This window comes from Strongylocentrotus purpuratus, unplaced genomic scaffold (genome assembly GCF_000002235.5).
Source record: "Strongylocentrotus purpuratus isolate Spur 01 unplaced genomic scaffold, Spur_5.0 spur5_scaffold_12, whole genome shotgun sequence".
NCBI classification, from domain to species: Eukaryota; Metazoa; Echinodermata; class Echinoidea; order Camarodonta; family Strongylocentrotidae; genus Strongylocentrotus; species Strongylocentrotus purpuratus.
The window spans coordinates 1,789,256-1,806,332 of record NW_022145597.1 but is presented as its reverse complement, the minus strand read 5'-3'; the positions used below and the strand labels follow the sequence as shown (position 1 = coordinate 1,806,332).

At 36.9% G+C, this 17,077-nt stretch overlaps 1 protein-coding gene and 1 long non-coding RNA gene across 2 annotated transcripts; both read left to right on the top strand.

Annotated features, from left to right (window-relative positions):
* Positions 1-3,534: 3,534 nt before the first annotated feature.
* On the top strand, positions 3,535-8,512 carry LOC105437106. Its single transcript, XR_970473.2, has 3 exons — positions 3,535-4,206; positions 7,551-7,773; positions 8,218-8,512. It is a non-coding gene; the product is annotated as an uncharacterized LOC105437106 (long non-coding RNA).
* Positions 8,513-8,843: 331 nt separating this feature from the next.
* LOC105444668 lies at positions 8,844-11,174 on the top strand. Its single transcript, XM_030981577.1, has 3 exons — positions 8,844-9,338; positions 9,829-9,982; positions 10,410-11,174. Exons 1-3 carry the CDS (start codon positions 9,313-9,315, stop codon positions 10,590-10,592), a joined length of 363 nt encoding a protein of 120 aa, XP_030837437.1. The 5' UTR covers positions 8,844-9,312; the 3' UTR covers positions 10,593-11,174.
* Positions 11,175-17,077: the final 5,903 nt, after the last annotated feature.

The following is a 17,077-nucleotide window of genomic DNA, read 5'->3' as shown; positions in this document are numbered from 1 at the left end:
TAGCCCATAGGTTTACATGTTAAAAAATGGTTTGAGCGATGGAGGATACCATACGTGTGCGAAAAATTGGTCGGCAATTTCAATACAATTGAATCTCGATCGATCTTACCGACAATTTTATCTTGCATTGTTGACATGAAGACGAAAATAAACTCTCAAAAACAAAAAAACAACATCTGCCGATAGATCTTGATCTAAGTACGTGCCAATATGCATTGCAAAAGTAAAAGAAGGGTCCGTTTCATGGAGCTTTTGCGAAGCATCCCTCACGCGGAGCCGTTTTCAATCCATTTTAATGTATATATTAGAGAAAACTGCCAAGCATGTTAACGGCGCGTGATAGCTGAGTGGTCTAAGCGTTGGTTTTCGATACACCTCTTGTTGTACGCAAGAGTTCGAATCCCGTCTTCGACAAAAATGTAAAATATTTTTTATTTTTTATTTTTTAGTCTATTTTTTTTCGGCATATAAAAGTATTAATGACTGCTTTAATATTCGAGAAATAGTTGTTTTCATACGCTCTCGGGAAGGTTACAATTGGGCTATTCCCCTCGGCAAGCCTCAGGGAATAGCACAATTCTAACCTTCCCTTGAGCGTAATAAAACAACTATTTCTCTCAAAGCAGTCATTAATACTATAATATGAATGGAGAACCAAAAGAAATGCCCGGGACCGTTTGAGAGAAGTTTAATATGTTCATTCGGTTATCATGTATATAATAATTGGATTCTCTCTCTTGCTCTGTTTTTCTTCCCCTCTACAAAGTTAGACAGTGTACCTGCGCGCTTTGAAAGTATAAAACGCCCTATACATGTAATTATTATTATTATTATTATTATTAGATTGACAACAAAACCAATTCTTTAAAAAGTGGGGCCTGTGATATCTTGAGTATTTTGAAAAATGTTGCCGAGTGTTGTTCCATTCTGATTAGATGAGGAAAAAAAAGGGAAGAAAAGGCAAAAGTCCGTTGTTGTGTTCAAATGCTATGCGCATTAAAATTTGTTTTATAAGACTGAATAAGGCACACAACAATTTGTGTATTATTTTCTTTTCTTATTTGTTATTTTTTTATTTTCATTTTATTATAGTAGATTGATATTTTTTTACAGCACACTGCGCTCATGTGCATGCAAGCATGGAGCATTTGTGGTTGATCCATGTTGCCAGCATGAAAATTATTTAATCCTCTCTTGGAATAATCAAGACTGAATGACTTTACACAAAGTACAGATATTTAGAATGTTTTTGTTTTTTTAATTTATGGTAATATCCCACCGATTCTGAATGACAAAAGACACATTGCAGAGGGGATTTTCTTTTTGTAACAACATTCTTGAATTTCATCCTGATGATGATGTTGCCTTTTCTTTGCATACATAACAAGCTACGAAATCTCGCAATGAGGTTACAAACAGTTATACTCTGATTATTTACTGCCTTACCTTACTATTTATAAAGGTAAAACAACTGAATAAATACTGAGATTCGAACCCTCAAGCCAACTCCAAAGTTATATTAGTAACACGCTGTCCCTACCAATTGAGCTAACGATGAGTTGATGAAACTTCGGATTGTATAATTACTATTATAGTGTGGTACGGTATGTCACTGAAACAGCTCCCGTAGGATATTTGTGCCTAAGTTGATTTTTTTTTTTTTTTTTTTTTTTTTGCATTTTGTTTGCATTTTTTTATTCATTGGGGTCCAAGCTATCAGAAATACACCAGTTTACAGTTGTATCAGTGCGCATGCGCAGACAGTTGACCTCGGGTCATTGGCCCTCTGGTATTTATGCGTAAATTAAGATTGCACCCATGCAAATGATGATGTGCGCGCACAACGCAGCGCGTAGGGCAGTGATATTATCAAAATTTGCATGGGCGCAATTCTTATTTACGCATAAATACATGACCTGTAGGTCATTGGCTTTGTTTAAAATGGCGCACACAACTATAAACTGGTGTATTGATGGGGTTCCAAATACACCAGTTTACAGTTGTGTGCGCCATTTTAAACAAAGCCAATGACCTAGAGGTCATGTATTTATGCGTAAATTAAGATTGCGCCCATGCAAATTTTGATGATATCACTGCCTACGCGCTGCGTTGTGCGCTCACATCATTATTTGCATGGGCGCAATCTTAATTTACGCATAAATACCACTGGTCAAAGCTTATTGGCCCCGCTTCCGGGGCCAATGACCCGAGGTCAACTGTCTGCGCATGCGCACTGATACAACTGTAAACTGGTGTATTTTCTCGAAGACACCAAATTTCCCTATTGCGCGTTATATAAGCAATTTTGGCGCCCAATATGGACCCCCGATGAAATGAAGGAGGGGTCTGAAACTTTGAATCCCATCATTTCTGGCCAATTGGGACCCTTTTGAAGCTAAAACAGCAAGAAAAAAAAATCAACTTTGGCAAACAAAATCCTACGGGATTACATACCATACCGTTGACCTTATTGTCAACCCTATCGGAATCCATGTACGCATGCGCTGGTTTCCTTCGCGAGTCGAGTGCGCATACGCGGGTTTCCTTCGCGAGCTCAATCTGGGCTTGCCATACGAAAAATATAAGACGCGTGCCGCCTCTGGTTGTGAATATCGTTCACTCTATACTCATCCTGTTTCAACCTACTTATAGGTAAGCAAGGCTTAGTTTTAATTCGTGTTTAACATGTTATATTTAATTAAATTGCTGCTATGTTTTGTTCATATCCTGGTATAAACGAATCATTGTGTTCAAAGAACATACTATTTGTTTACAGAAAGATGTAATTTAAGGCGAGAAAGATGTTACGTAATGCGAAGAAGGTGTGACTAATCAATGTACATATAGATTACACGTACATGAACTGAATACGCAGGATATGCCTGTAGACTACATGTACGTGTATAATACCTGATTTGTGTGCAGGGTCCATTGGGCTTTGGCGTACGACTATTGAAGTCGGGATTGGCCGTTAGTGAATATTTGCAAGGTTTTGGTTGTGGCAAACATGATACTATCCATGTCGAAGAATTCTGATATAGGCCTATTTAAGATTTATTTATTTGTTCTCGTTTGTCTGATTTCATGACCCCGTTTTAACCCGCGTATAGTAGTGGGTCCAGATAGAATAAAGAGCACCAACTCGACTGCCATTATAATTAATACGTTGTCCGAAGTCTGCCCCCACTCATTTTGGCATTTCGTTTCAATTCACCCCTACACAATAAAGAATGCTACAAAATAAAATAAATCTACAGGCTACTAGATTTGCTATGAGGAAATGGCACCATTTGTTGATGAAATCTGTGCAATATGGATGTTTAGTGCACATAGCAAGGCAGAATGAAGTTTTGTTAATGTGTAGTGTCATGACTGTTGTGTATACATGCTTGAATGATGCACAAATAACTCGCTTTGTACATTACATGGGTGTAACGTACAGACGGAGTCGGCTCACATACCAAATGTTATTGATTGCTATGTAATGTAGATTACGGCACGCGACTGAGAGGTACACGCATGCAAGAATTTTAATTCAGAATTGCCTAGTTTGAGTTAATGTACAAAGATGGGTAGTTTGGGTGCATAATATTAGAACGTTAGCAGATGATTTATACATTGTGGTTTATATTAAAAGTTTATAGATGGTTTAGTTATAAAGATGAATGCAATTATGGAAGGAAGTGATTTGAGAAGGATACAAAAGGGGGTATGTCAGAAGTCTAACTTGGTTCAATCAAGCATGATTACAGATATAGTTGTTTTTAGTTTATACGCAGTACAAGTAAATGTGTGAGATAAGGAAAATAGTTAAAGCAAATGATACAAATATAGGGACTGATTAGAGCATGTATGGTGCAAATAATTGATGAGAGTCAATAGGTTATCTCTAAGTGTGTGAATTCATGAACAGTTAATTTATGATCCGTTCGATCTATTTCATTTGTACAGTTATTACGGAGCATTTTGGAGCAACGAGCAATTGGAACAATAAAGAAACGACCAAATACAAAATCAACTATGCTTCAGCTACAGAATGGAAAAGGTGACTGCTTGAGCAGCTCGAGCGGCGTTGAGAACCAGGCGTCCTTATTTCGGCGATCAGCGACCTTTTCGTTCACTGATTTGTTCTTTGATTGTATATTTTGCTTGTTGGCTCCCTTGGATATCGGCTTTTATAGAGGGAAACAAGGCATCGTCTCAAAGGTAGGTTTACATTGGTAGTTGCACCCTTTTACCTATAATGCACCATGGCTAAACCCCCTTTGCAAGTTGGGGATTCTAAAGACCAAAAATTAATCTGTTGAAAAGAGTGTCAACAAAATCCTAGGCTGAATAGTACCTACACCCAAGACAAAGTAGCTCAAAGATATAAGATTACAATAACCTCTATCGACAATGCTGAATCACCAACAAGAGCACACGCAATTCCAGTAACCCGAGACCTACATAATTCCATAGGAAACCCTAAATGTATATCAAAGAAGGGAAGAAGCCAACTTGTAGAATTACAAACATTAAGACAAGCTAATTCACTACGGAATGTAGCCAATTGGCGTGTATTGAAAAAAGACGTCGGTCCCTTTCCCAAAACAAAGGGGGCAATAGTCACTATGAATATGACGGACAAAGAAAGCGGACAAAATATACAGTTCCTCAGGTAGACAAAGGAACATCCCTTCACTGCTATTATGTAAAAATGTGTAGAACAGGTGTCACATTCATGTTCACCTGTTCTACACATTTTTACATAATAACAGTGAAGGGATGTTCCTTTGTCTACCCGAGGAACTGTATATTTTGTCCGCTTTCTTTTTCCGCCATATTCATAGTGAGTGGGGATCCCACTCGACGTCACGGATGACGAACTTTTATCAGAACTTAAATCTCAAGGCGTCATTCACGTACGCCGAATTATGGGGCGAGTGTGGGAAATTTGAAAGGCACACCTGCGTTTTGTCTTTCTTTTGAAACTGACCGTCTCCCCTCACAAGTAACAATAGGTAACATGATTAAAATGGTTACCATTTACGTACCCCCGGTACGACGTTGCAATAAATGCCAAGGTTTTGGTCACTTACAGGATAACTGTAAATATAACCTTAGATGTGTGAGATGTGGGGACAGCCCTTTCATGGACAATCCAACATGTTTTATGTGTAAATGGAAGTATAGTGCAGCATACGAGGGCTGCTCTCTTTATAAAAGTGCAAAACAGATACCTGTTAAATTCACAGAACAAAACTAATTTGTACCGGAGCAAGTAAAAGGATATCCTATGCTGAGGCACCCCAAAAAAGGACACCGCCTGAAATTAATACTAATAATCTGTTCAATTTACAGAAAAATTAATCTACACCGAAGCAACAAAACAGGCCCAAAACAGCCCCAAAACAAAGACCACCCAAACTGCAGAAAGAAACTCAGGGTTAACCCAACATTTCTCAAGCCCACAACTACACAACCAAAGGTTACATTGATCCTCGATACCCACAACCCCACATCCACCTGTCCACAAATAACACCGACTGAAAATATACTGATAAAGTAAAGTCTAACCATAAAGTGGACAAAAATAAAAGATGCGGTAAACAATCAAAACAAGTCGGAGCCAGCTCAGAATTTCAACTAATTAATCGCATATTTAGTTATCGTTATGAAAAATCTGGAAGGAAACAAAGCTTAAAGTGCTAGAATCAAAATCGTGGTGGAAGCTGCCCACAAATGCTTTGGTTTTAAAGCGAGGGCAGAATCCATGCACGAGATGTTGACACATATTCCAATTATACTATGGCATTTTATATTTAATTACCTCAATCCACCAAATATTATTTGTATACAAGAAACATGGCTAAACAATACAAACCATACATTTTTTGATATTCCTAATTTCACCCCAATATTGAAGAGTAAATCTCAGAGGAAAGGAGAGGAATGTTCCATTTATTATTGAGATTATACATTAAAATCGTTATAACACTATATAATTTCGAATGTGACTTAATAAATTGTTATAACCCTCACCTGATTGATCTTGAATTACTCAATTCCTTACTCGATAACTGTAATAAAAACAAGATTTTCTGCGGGGACTTCAACAGTCAAAATCCACCATGGGGTAGTAAAAACAAATTTAAAAATGGTAAAAATAACCTCTTGTAAATAACGGCTGACCGACCCGTATAGATTCAAGAAATAGCGCCCTCTCGTACCTTGACCTTACATTATCAACTCCGTCCCCGGCATCCAAATGCCTATGGGCAGTAACCAACACTACCCTTGGTAGCGAACACTTTTATATTGAAATACAAATCCACATTAGTCCTTCAAACATCCCGATTACCACCCGACTTACCCTAACTCTCTATTAGCGATACATAAGGCTAACTGGAATTTATATACAGGCATATTACAAAATATGAAATTAGATAATGTTTACGACGAAAAGACGCAAACACTTTATGATAATTTTATTGCGAGAATAAGAGACGTTGCTAACGCAGCGATTCCCCCCAAAAGAACAACACACGCAAAACTCCAATCCCATGGTGAAGTAAATCGTGCTTAGTAGTTTTTGCAAAGAGAAATAAAGCAAATATAGTCTTCAGAAAATCTATGAAAATGGATGATCTGCTGGAATTCAAAGAGAAAAAAGCGAGGCCCAGTTATGCATTAGAAAAGCAAAAGAGGAATATTGGGATTTTGTTTTGTTAAACCCTAAATAGATTTACCCCACTTACACAAATTTGAAAAAGGTTAAATACATAACCCACCCCCAATCTAACATTATACAATATTTAAAAAAAAAACGAATCGGAAAGCTCTCAAGGATGATTCTGACAAAGCTAACAATTTTACGAGTACTATTCAGATATTCAAACCAATTGAGTTAAGCAATACGGTACTCAACTAAGAGTCACACCATTTAATAATGATTCTAATGCTGAAGTATTAAATGAACCCATTACCATCGATGAACTAAACGAGGCACTAAATGCAACTCCTAATACTAGCTCTGGCACAGATGGGATTAATTCATCGTTTGTAACCAAACTACCCTCAAATTGTATAGATATTTCAGGGTTTTTTTTTAATTTTAAACAGGATTTGGAACAACCCATCCAGTATTCCTTTTCAATGGAAAAAAATCCCACATTATCCCCATATTAAAAACAAGTAAAACCAAAGGAGAAGTTTCCTCATATAGGCCAGTCTTCTTAACCTCTGTGATATGTAAAATCAATGAGAGAATTATATAAAAAATAATTTCATGACATTGTAATAAGTTTGGACATTGACAAACACGGCTGCTCAACAACTGCATTTGCATACAGGAGTAAATGGAGTCTACGTCATCCCTTGCAATATTCTCGCACGATATCGTTACTTCTCGTTTGTGGATATTATTTCTCGAGCTGTTTTGAGACGCACGAAAACACACGCATGATATGCTCATTATCGAGCGTGTTGCGGTCTGACTGTATATTGTACCGTTGTTTAAAAAACATAAACCTTTTTTATTTGCATGTACTTCTTTTCCTGGAATTTAGTCCTCAACGACCTTGTCCTCGAACCTCTTCGGACGCTGTTCTTCAGTTCTTCTGTCTACTTAAAGTGCCAGGTCCTTTACACACTGACTGACCTTCTACGGAACTACGTAACCTACGAGATTAGCCGGTATCACGAGACAGCATCAAGGCAGAAGGTGGAGGAGACAGAGGAGGTCTTGGTGTAGGAGGATGATTATATGGAGGAACGTCCCCTTCATTCGAGGTACATATAAAGTTACAGTCACTTCGGCTTCAAGATTTAGTAATTAAACGTTAAAATCTTAAGTTTCGAGATGCTTGGTTCCATTCCATACGGGAGGAAGGGATAGGGGACACTTTTATTTGTGAATATGTAAGTAAAATGTACCTCAATCTTAATATTTCTCATATTCAACAACTTTCTAAGTAGATATAGAATGTTAAAGATTAAAATACAGGAGACAGGAGAGATTCGGATTAAGGATGATGATATTACGACACAGAACCTTAATCCAAGGCACTAACTATTTTGACAACTACTAATATGCTCCCTGGATTAAAAACTCTCCCATCCCCCACATTGAACCCAATTAGTTATAATCATAATTATATTAACTACAACAAAACAACAGCAATAACAACATTGGCAACAAAAATACTTGATGACATATCTTTTCTCTCCGTGCAGTTCATCTGTATTCTCTGTTCCGGGGGCGTACTTTGACCCGATGAACACGGTCAGGAAGCTGGTAGAGTTTGTGGAAGGACTGTGCTCTGTCGCTCTTCAGCTTCACCAGCATCATTTTCTCCTCTTGCATCACGCACTCACCTTCTTTGAACAGGTGAGTTATTACTTTCAACTGATTCAGGAATCTGACTTCAGATTGATTACTGGCACTTAGAAATGCCCTCACGAGACCTCTGTATTAAAGATGGTTTGTCCCTTTGCATACCTACAAACCTGAAGTTATATGAATCCAATGGTATATTGGAGAGTTCTATTACATGCTTTATATATGATTGTTATTAGGAATTTGTTATTAGAATGTTGTATCATGTATTATATTATTGTAATTTGTAGGTTAACGTTACTTTGTATTTTTGTAAGGCGCTAAAGAAGTTGTACTAAGTGCTTTATAAATTTAATATATTATTATGATTGTTATGTCCACGGAACCTCTAATCGAGTGTTTTACACCAAAGCTGTCCACAAATGCTTTGGTTTAAAACCAAGCGCAAAATCTGTACACGAGATTTTAAATAAAGCCACCTATTAAACGACACTGCTTGCAAATGTGAACGAACGTATGACTTTGAGGTATATTTTCCGGGTACAAATAAAGGCTTTATCACAACATTTTAACCCTATTTCACGCAATTTTAGTGGTATTCATCGATTACAAAGATTGACCATGAACAGTGGTGATACAGTATTTATAAAATTTAGTGTTCGTTTCGAGAAATGACTAGTTGAAAGAATAATATGAGCCCACCCATACAAGCTATGTGACTGTAAAATACACCGTTGTTTAAAAAACAAATTTAAACCTTCCTCATATCGTTATCTTCTTTTTCTTGGACTTTAGTCCTTTACGACCTTGTCCTCGAACCTCTTCGGACGCTGTTCTTTAGTTCTTCTGTCTACTTGAAGTGCCAGGTCCTTCACACACTGACTGACCTTCTGCGGAACTACGTAACCTACGAGATTAGCCGGTATCACAAGACAGCATCGAGGCAGAAGGTGGAGGAGACAGAGGAGGTCTTGTTGGAGAAGGATGATGATATGAAGGAACGTCCCCTTCACTCCAGGTACATATAAAGTCACAGTCACTTAGGTTACAAGATCCAGCAATAAAACGTTAAAAATTTAACCTTCAAAATGCTTGGTTCCATTACATAATGGAGGAAAGGATAGGGGACATTTGTATATGTGAATGATGTAAGTGACATGTTCCACTAAAATATGTGGAGGGCAAAGGGACAATATCCTTTGTGAAATGTACCTCAATTTTAATATTTCTCATGTTCAACCACTTTTCCAGTACATATAGAAGGATTAAAGATTAAGGTACAGGAGACGGGGAAGATTCTGATTAAGGAGGATGATATTACGACACAGATCCTTAATCCAAGGCACTTACTATTTTGACAACTACTTTTTGCACCCTGGATTAAAAACACTCCAATCCCCCACATCGAACCAAATTAGTTATAATAGTTATTATATTAACTACAACAAAATAACAGCATCAACAGGGACAACAACAATACTGATGACATATCTTTTCTCTCCGTGCAGTTCATCTGTATTCTCTGTTCGGGAGGCGTACTTTGACCCGATGAACACGGTCAAGAAGCTGGTAGAGTTTGTGGATGGACTGTTTTTGGTCGCTCTTCAACTTCATCAGCACCATTCCCTTTTCTTGCATCACACACTCACCTTCTTTGAACAGGTGAGTTATTACCTTAAACCGATTCACGAATCTGACTTCAGATTGATTACTAGCACTAAGAAAAGTTCTATGAATCCAATGGTTTATTGGAGAGTTCTAATGCAAGGAACCTCCCACCATGTGTTTGACAACAAAAAAACTGGCTTTAAAAAAAGTTTTGAATGTATAATTCCAAAAACTTATTGTCTGGACTTGTATACAAATATTTGTACATAATTAAAAATGAATTTGACAATTATATCTAGTCGATTTAAAGATATCTCACTATGCGGCGTGATCGTGTAACGAATGAAAATAGCATTAGATTTTCATTTCTTACACACGATATATGTAGGATACATTTTAAACACTCCTAAGTTTGCTTCGGTACTCTATAATGTTTGATTGTAGAATCATCCTAGCTCTATTCCTTTTTTTCTATTCACAGGTGGCGCTTCTTTACAAAATGCATGGTGTTGTCTTTTCGCAGATGCCGGCCAAGATGAACTGCTACTGGACCATGTTTGGTATAGATCCCACAGCATGCTCTAGGATGTGCCAGATCATCTGCAAGCAGGTTCCTTATCATGTTATGAGTTTCTTTAGTGTGATCTTAAGGTTTGATAATTAAACTGCACAGTTCCATGCATATTTGGTATTGATCATATGGCCTACATTAGCATACGTTCGATAACTTGCTCCTTATATGGTGAAGATAGACAGAAGTAAGAGCGGTTTGAATGAAGAGGATGCTTGAGACAAGAGGAAGTGGAAGGGGAGAAGCAAGTAACCCTTCATGATACGGAAAATGATGAATTTAGGAAATGACGTTGACGATCTCTTCCAAACTTTCACCAGTCTACTTCTCAGAGTTGTTCCGCTTTAATTTAGACTTGTTTGCCATTCTGTTGATAAAACCCAAGTGCAACCCTAACTTAGCCCTATATCTTTGATAAAATAAAGCCCAGATCAAATGTTGCCATGGCAAGTATATGTTCACCCATTAATATCCATAGGTATTATCTGTATCAGAAAAGGAAACATGTACTCGTTTGAAAAATATTCTTAAGCGAGGTATTTCAAATGGTTATTTATAGAAATCTGGCTATTGTGAATATGAAATTGTTTGATTTGAAAAAGAATGGGTTTTGAAAAATGGAAGTTTTTCTCTCTATAGCTTCTGTAGCTCACTGATCTAATAGTGAATAAAGTTCATTATATACCTCACTTAAGAAATCCAGCCATCTGATTGGTCGAATTGCATTCATAAACTTCAACTGTTCCTGTAAAATTCCCGGTAACCATGCATAAAACATTTCAATATTTTTAATAACCATGGTTATTAAAAAAATAGGTCAGTCTCCATGGTTACCCCATAGGTTTACATGTTAAAAAATGGTTTGAGCGATGGAGGATACCATACGTGTGCGAAAAATTGGTCGGCAATTTCAATACAATTGAATTTCGATCGATCTTACCGACAATTTTATCTTGCATTGTTGACATGAAGACGAAAATTAACTCTCAAAAACAAAAAAACAACATCTGCCGATAGATCTTGATCTAAGTTCGTGCCAATATGCATTGCAAAAGTAAAAGAAGAGTCCGTATATGGAGCTTTTGCGAAGCATTCATCACACGCGAAGCCGGTTTCAATCCATTTTAATGTATATATTGTACAAAACTGCCATGCATGTTAATAACGCGCGATGGCCGAGAGGTCTGAGGCGCTGACTTTGGATACATCACCTTTTGTACGCAAGAGTTCGAATCTCATCTTCGACCAAAAAAAAAAGTATTTTTTATTTTTTATTTTTTAGTCTATTTTTTTTCGGCATATAAAAGTATTAATGACTGCTTTAATATTCGAGAAATAGTTGTTTTCATACGCTCTCGGGAAGGTTACAATTGGGCTATTCCCCTCGGCAAGCCTCGGGGAATAGCACAATTCTAACCTTCCCTTGAGCGTAATAAAACAACTATTTCTCTCAAAGCAGTCATTAATACTATACTATCAGTAGAAAAATTGTGCGTTTCTGGTATAAGCTTTCGCAAAACAAAAGCTTACCGAAACAAGCAATTTTTTCCAGATCGTGAAGAAGGAACCAGTTTTCAAGCTTTCGTTTACGATATTCAGTTACCAGTTGAGTGAATCCCCAGGGAGTGGAGCGTGTGCACTATCAATTAAAACATGATCACTACCGAGGATAGTGTTAGCAACTGCACATAGGCATATTATAAGCCAGAGACGGAGTTATTAATGTAAGGTCCAGGCACGAGAGGGCGACATTTCCTGAATCAATACGGGTCGGTCACTGATTATTCAAAAGAAAAAGGTTATTTAATATGAATTGCTCTACATTTTCGCCGTTTTTTAAATAATTGTACTACCCCATAGTGGATTGTTACTATTCAAATCCCCGCATAAAATCATGTTTTTATTCCAGTTATTGATTAAGGAATTGAGTAATTCAAGATCAATCAGGTTAGGGTTTTAAACATTAATTACGTCACAATTGAATTTATTTAGTGTAATCGCGAATTTAGGTAATCCTTGGTTGAGATTGTTGATATAATCCTATATGAGATTCCATCTCAAATATACATGGCACATCCATCTCCTTTCTCCTGGGATCTATTCTTAATAGTTAGGGTGAAATTAAGTAAATCAAGTTTTATGGTTCGTATTGTTTATTCATGATTCTTGTATACACATAGTATGAGTCTGGTTTGGGGGATTAATATCAAACGATTTAGTTCGTCACCATGGCAATGGAGCCCTTAAGCGTTCTAATGCCATTTTAAAATATTGTTATATTTCTTTATTTGTCATCTCGTGTATAGATTCTGCCCAAAGGAGGCAGCCCTCGTACGCTGCGCTATGTTTCCCAGTACACATAAAACATGTTGGATTATCAACAGAGGGGCATTTATCGGATGTGTGGCTGTCTCCACATCTCACGCATCTAAGATTATATTTACAGTTATCTTGTAAGTGACCAAAACCTTGGAATTTATTGCAAAGTTGTACCGGGGGTACGTAACTCTTTTTATCATGTACCCTATTGATACCTGTGCAGGGAGACGGTTCGATTCAAATGATAGACAAAAAGCAGTGGTGCCTGTCAGATTACCCTTTACTCGTTTCATTATACGGCGCGCATGAATGACGCCTTGGGATTTCAATTCGAATAACAGTTCGTCATCCGTGACGTCGAGTGGAATCCCCACTATTGCCCCCTTTGTTTTGGGGAAGGGGACCCACTCCGACGTCTTTGTTTGGATGGACGCCAATTCGGTAACATTTCGTAGTGAGTTTGCTTGCCTGGTATTGGTACATTCTACTAGTAGGCTTCTTCCCTTCTTGGTTATACTTTTTGGTTTCCCAATTGCGTTGTGTAGGTCACCTGTAACATGGATCGTGTTTGCCTTTGTTAGTGTTTTTGTGATATCGATGGGGGTTATTAGTTTTGGAACTTCTGAACTGTTTCCTCTTCGGTGAACGTGCTATTCATTCTGGGTAATTTTTGACATTCTTTCCTACGGTAATATAATCCTCATATTTATCAATCAAATCTTCTGCTTCGGAGGAGGCATTTATCGGATGTGTGGCTGTCTCCACATCTCACGCATCTAAGATTATGTTTACAGTTATCTTGTAAGTGACCAAAACCTTGGCAGTTGTTACAACGTCGTACGTATATGGAAACTCTTTTTATCGTATAACCTATTGATACCTGTGTGGGGAGACGGTCCGAATCAAAAGATAGACAAAAAGCAGTGGTGCCTGTCAGATTACCTTTAACTCTCTTCATGATACGGCGCAATTGAATTTCGCCTTGGGTTTTCAATTCTGATAGAAGCTCGTCATCCGTGACGTCGAGTGGGATTCCCACTATTGCCCCCTTTGTTTTGGGGAAGGGGACCCATTCCTACGTCTGTATTTGCATGGAAGCCACTTTGGAGACATTCCTGAGAGAGTTAGCTTGCCTGATGTTAGTGCATTCAACTAGCAAGCGTCTTCCCTTCTTTGTTATTGCTATTGGTTTTCCTATTCCGTTGTGTGTATCGCGGGTGACATGGATGGGGTTAACCTTCGTTAGAGACTTGTCTATATCAATTGGGGTAATTAGTACTTGGATTTTCTGTTTGGGTTGTTCTTGAGTAAGGTGCTGTTTAAACGTGGTCTTTTCTTTGCTTTTTTCCCTACTGTTATAAAATCCTCGTATTTATCTATCATATCTTCAACTTCTGATGAGGCTTCCGCCATGATTAGAGGTGCAAAAATAGGTGCTCACTCCCAATGTACACCTTCCTCTTTCGATGATGTTGGTCCCTTGCAATCCCTGTGAGAGCCGAAATCCAATGATCACCAAAATAATTCCAATGAGCACAAACTGTATCCAAAATATATCCAAAAGTAAATCCAATGGGTGCTATATTTTTATGCCTCCGCCACCGAAGGTGGTGCCGGAGGCATCATGTTTTCGGGTTGTCCGTCCGTACGTCCGTCCGTACGTCCGTCCCGTTTGACCGTTATCACAATATCTCAAGAACAGTTTAAGATTTAAACTTAAGACTCGGGAATATTATTTATCACCATAGGAAGACGATCTGATTAGATTTTGGAGTACGTAGGTCAAAGGTCACAGGTCACAGAGGTCAACTTATGAAATTCCTTGTATTGAGTTTGTTAGCGCGATATCTCAAGAACCATTTGAGATTTAAACTTTAAACTTAGTGATAGTGTGTATCACTATAGGAAAACAATCTGATTACATTTTGGAGCACGTAGGTCAAAGGTCAAGGGTCACAGAGGTCAACTTATGAAATTCCATACATTGAGATTGTTATCATAATATCTCAAGAACCACTGGAGATTTAAACTTCAAACTTAATGATAGTGTGTATCACCATAGGAAAACAATCTGATTAGATTTTGGAGCACGTATGTCAAAGGTCAAGGGTCACAGAGGTCAACTTATGAAATTCCATACATTGAGATTGTTATCATGATATCTCAAGAACCACTGGAGATTTAAACTTTAAACTTAGTGATAGTGTGTATGACTACAGGAAAACAATCTGATTACATTTTGGAGCACGTAGGTCAAAGGTCAAGGGTCACAGAGGTCAACTTATGAAATTCCATACATTGAGATCGTTATCGCGATATCTCAAGAACCACTGGAGAATTTTCACTTCAAACTTAATGATAGTATGTATCACCATATCATAATATCTCAAGAACCACTGGAGATTTAAACTTCAAACTTAATGATAGTGTGTATCACCATAGGAAGACAATCTGATTAGATTTTGGAGCACGTAGGTCAAAGGTCAAGGGTCACAGAGGTCAACTTATGAAATTCCATACATTGAGATTGTTATCATGATATCTCAAGAACCACTGGAGATTTAAACTCCAAACTTGTTTAAATTGCTCTATGGCGGAGGCATCATTTTCGACTGCGCGCAGTCAAAATTCCATCTAGTTTTTCATAGGTTTTTATTCATGTCTCTCATAAAGAAAAATTGTACTTTATTTATAACATTGTATACAAAATAACAAAATAACTTTAACATAGGTCTTAATAAATTTGCCAACGAACTTTAACATTTACATACAAAAGTTGCACATGTACAGATGAAAAATATTCACATAAACAAAATTATATTTTCACCCCCCCCCCCCAAAAAAAAAACACAACAACAACAACAACAACAAATTGCAAATAAAGTTTGTACTATTTTCTCGACCAGTTTGATTATAAATCTCAAATTATTTTTTTTCCACAATATTCTGTTAACCTATATTCCTCTTAAATTTCCTTTAGAAAAAAAAACAATTATATATATATATATATATATATATATATATATATATATAAAGAGAAAGAGCTAGAAAACACCTACTACCCCCCCCCCCCCCCCCCCCACACAACATTTAAACACAAAAGTACAAAAGCATACAAAACACACATCAACATAGAACGAACGAACAAACAAAAGTAATAGGTTATATGAATCAATATGACCTAAAGTATAATCGCCAGTCGCCGAAAATACGCCGTCGCCGCTAGCCGCTCCAGCAATCACCGACGAAAGACACCGCTCAAGCCTGATGACCATTGGCTGTTGTTGTTAATTTAAAGTTTGTTTTGGCATTGCAGTCAGAAATGACTATTTATGCCAGCTAAAAATAGCGGTATTTATTTTTTATATATTCATATAAATATATATGTAATGTATATATACATTACTATTATTATTATTATTTTTTTTTTTTTTTTTTTTTTTTTTTTGCTCATTTTTGTTGTTGTATATTTGGAATCCGGAATTATATGGTGTGGTACACTCTTTAATAAGAGCCGTGACTCAGTAATAATATGAAGATCTTTTGGATAAGAGAAAACAAAATAGGGAACATGTATTTGAAAAATGGTATATACAAATACATAAACATCAAAACAATAGGTGTACATTGGGAGGTGCATTTGTTAAATCCTTATAATGTTAATAAAAAGATTAACATCAAATAACGTTGTGTTAGTCTTTGCCGACTATTCACAAAAGTTCAATGCCATGATATAGAAAATATACTAGGAAGAGAAAACCATGGGTCAAGTAGTGCAGTAAGTATGAAAGAGTTTTCAGCTCTCGTGAGATGTTTCTCCTTTTATAAAATAAAACCACGTTTTAACCAGTATTATCGAATTTGTTGATTTTGGTATTATACTGATATACAGTTGATATAAGTTATATAAATATACCCAAAACATACAAAAAATATAAAATACCAATGTACAGAATATCAGTTCTCAAAAGCTTATCCTCGTCATTATCTTGATATGAACCAGTAGTAACTATTTCGATGATATTACTATTATATCGATAAATACACATAAATAGGTAGGTAATGTACCCAAAACAGAGGAGTACCTCCTAAGATAATGCCCGCTGTCATAAGCTATAACTAGTTATTATAGTAATGCTATCAGTGATGGAGGCAGTAATTACGATTACTATGATGATATTACCGTAATTTACTGTTATCGAAATGTAATTTTTAAAAAAAATTAAAAAAAAGGGAAAAGGTCACCCAAAGGCAAAACA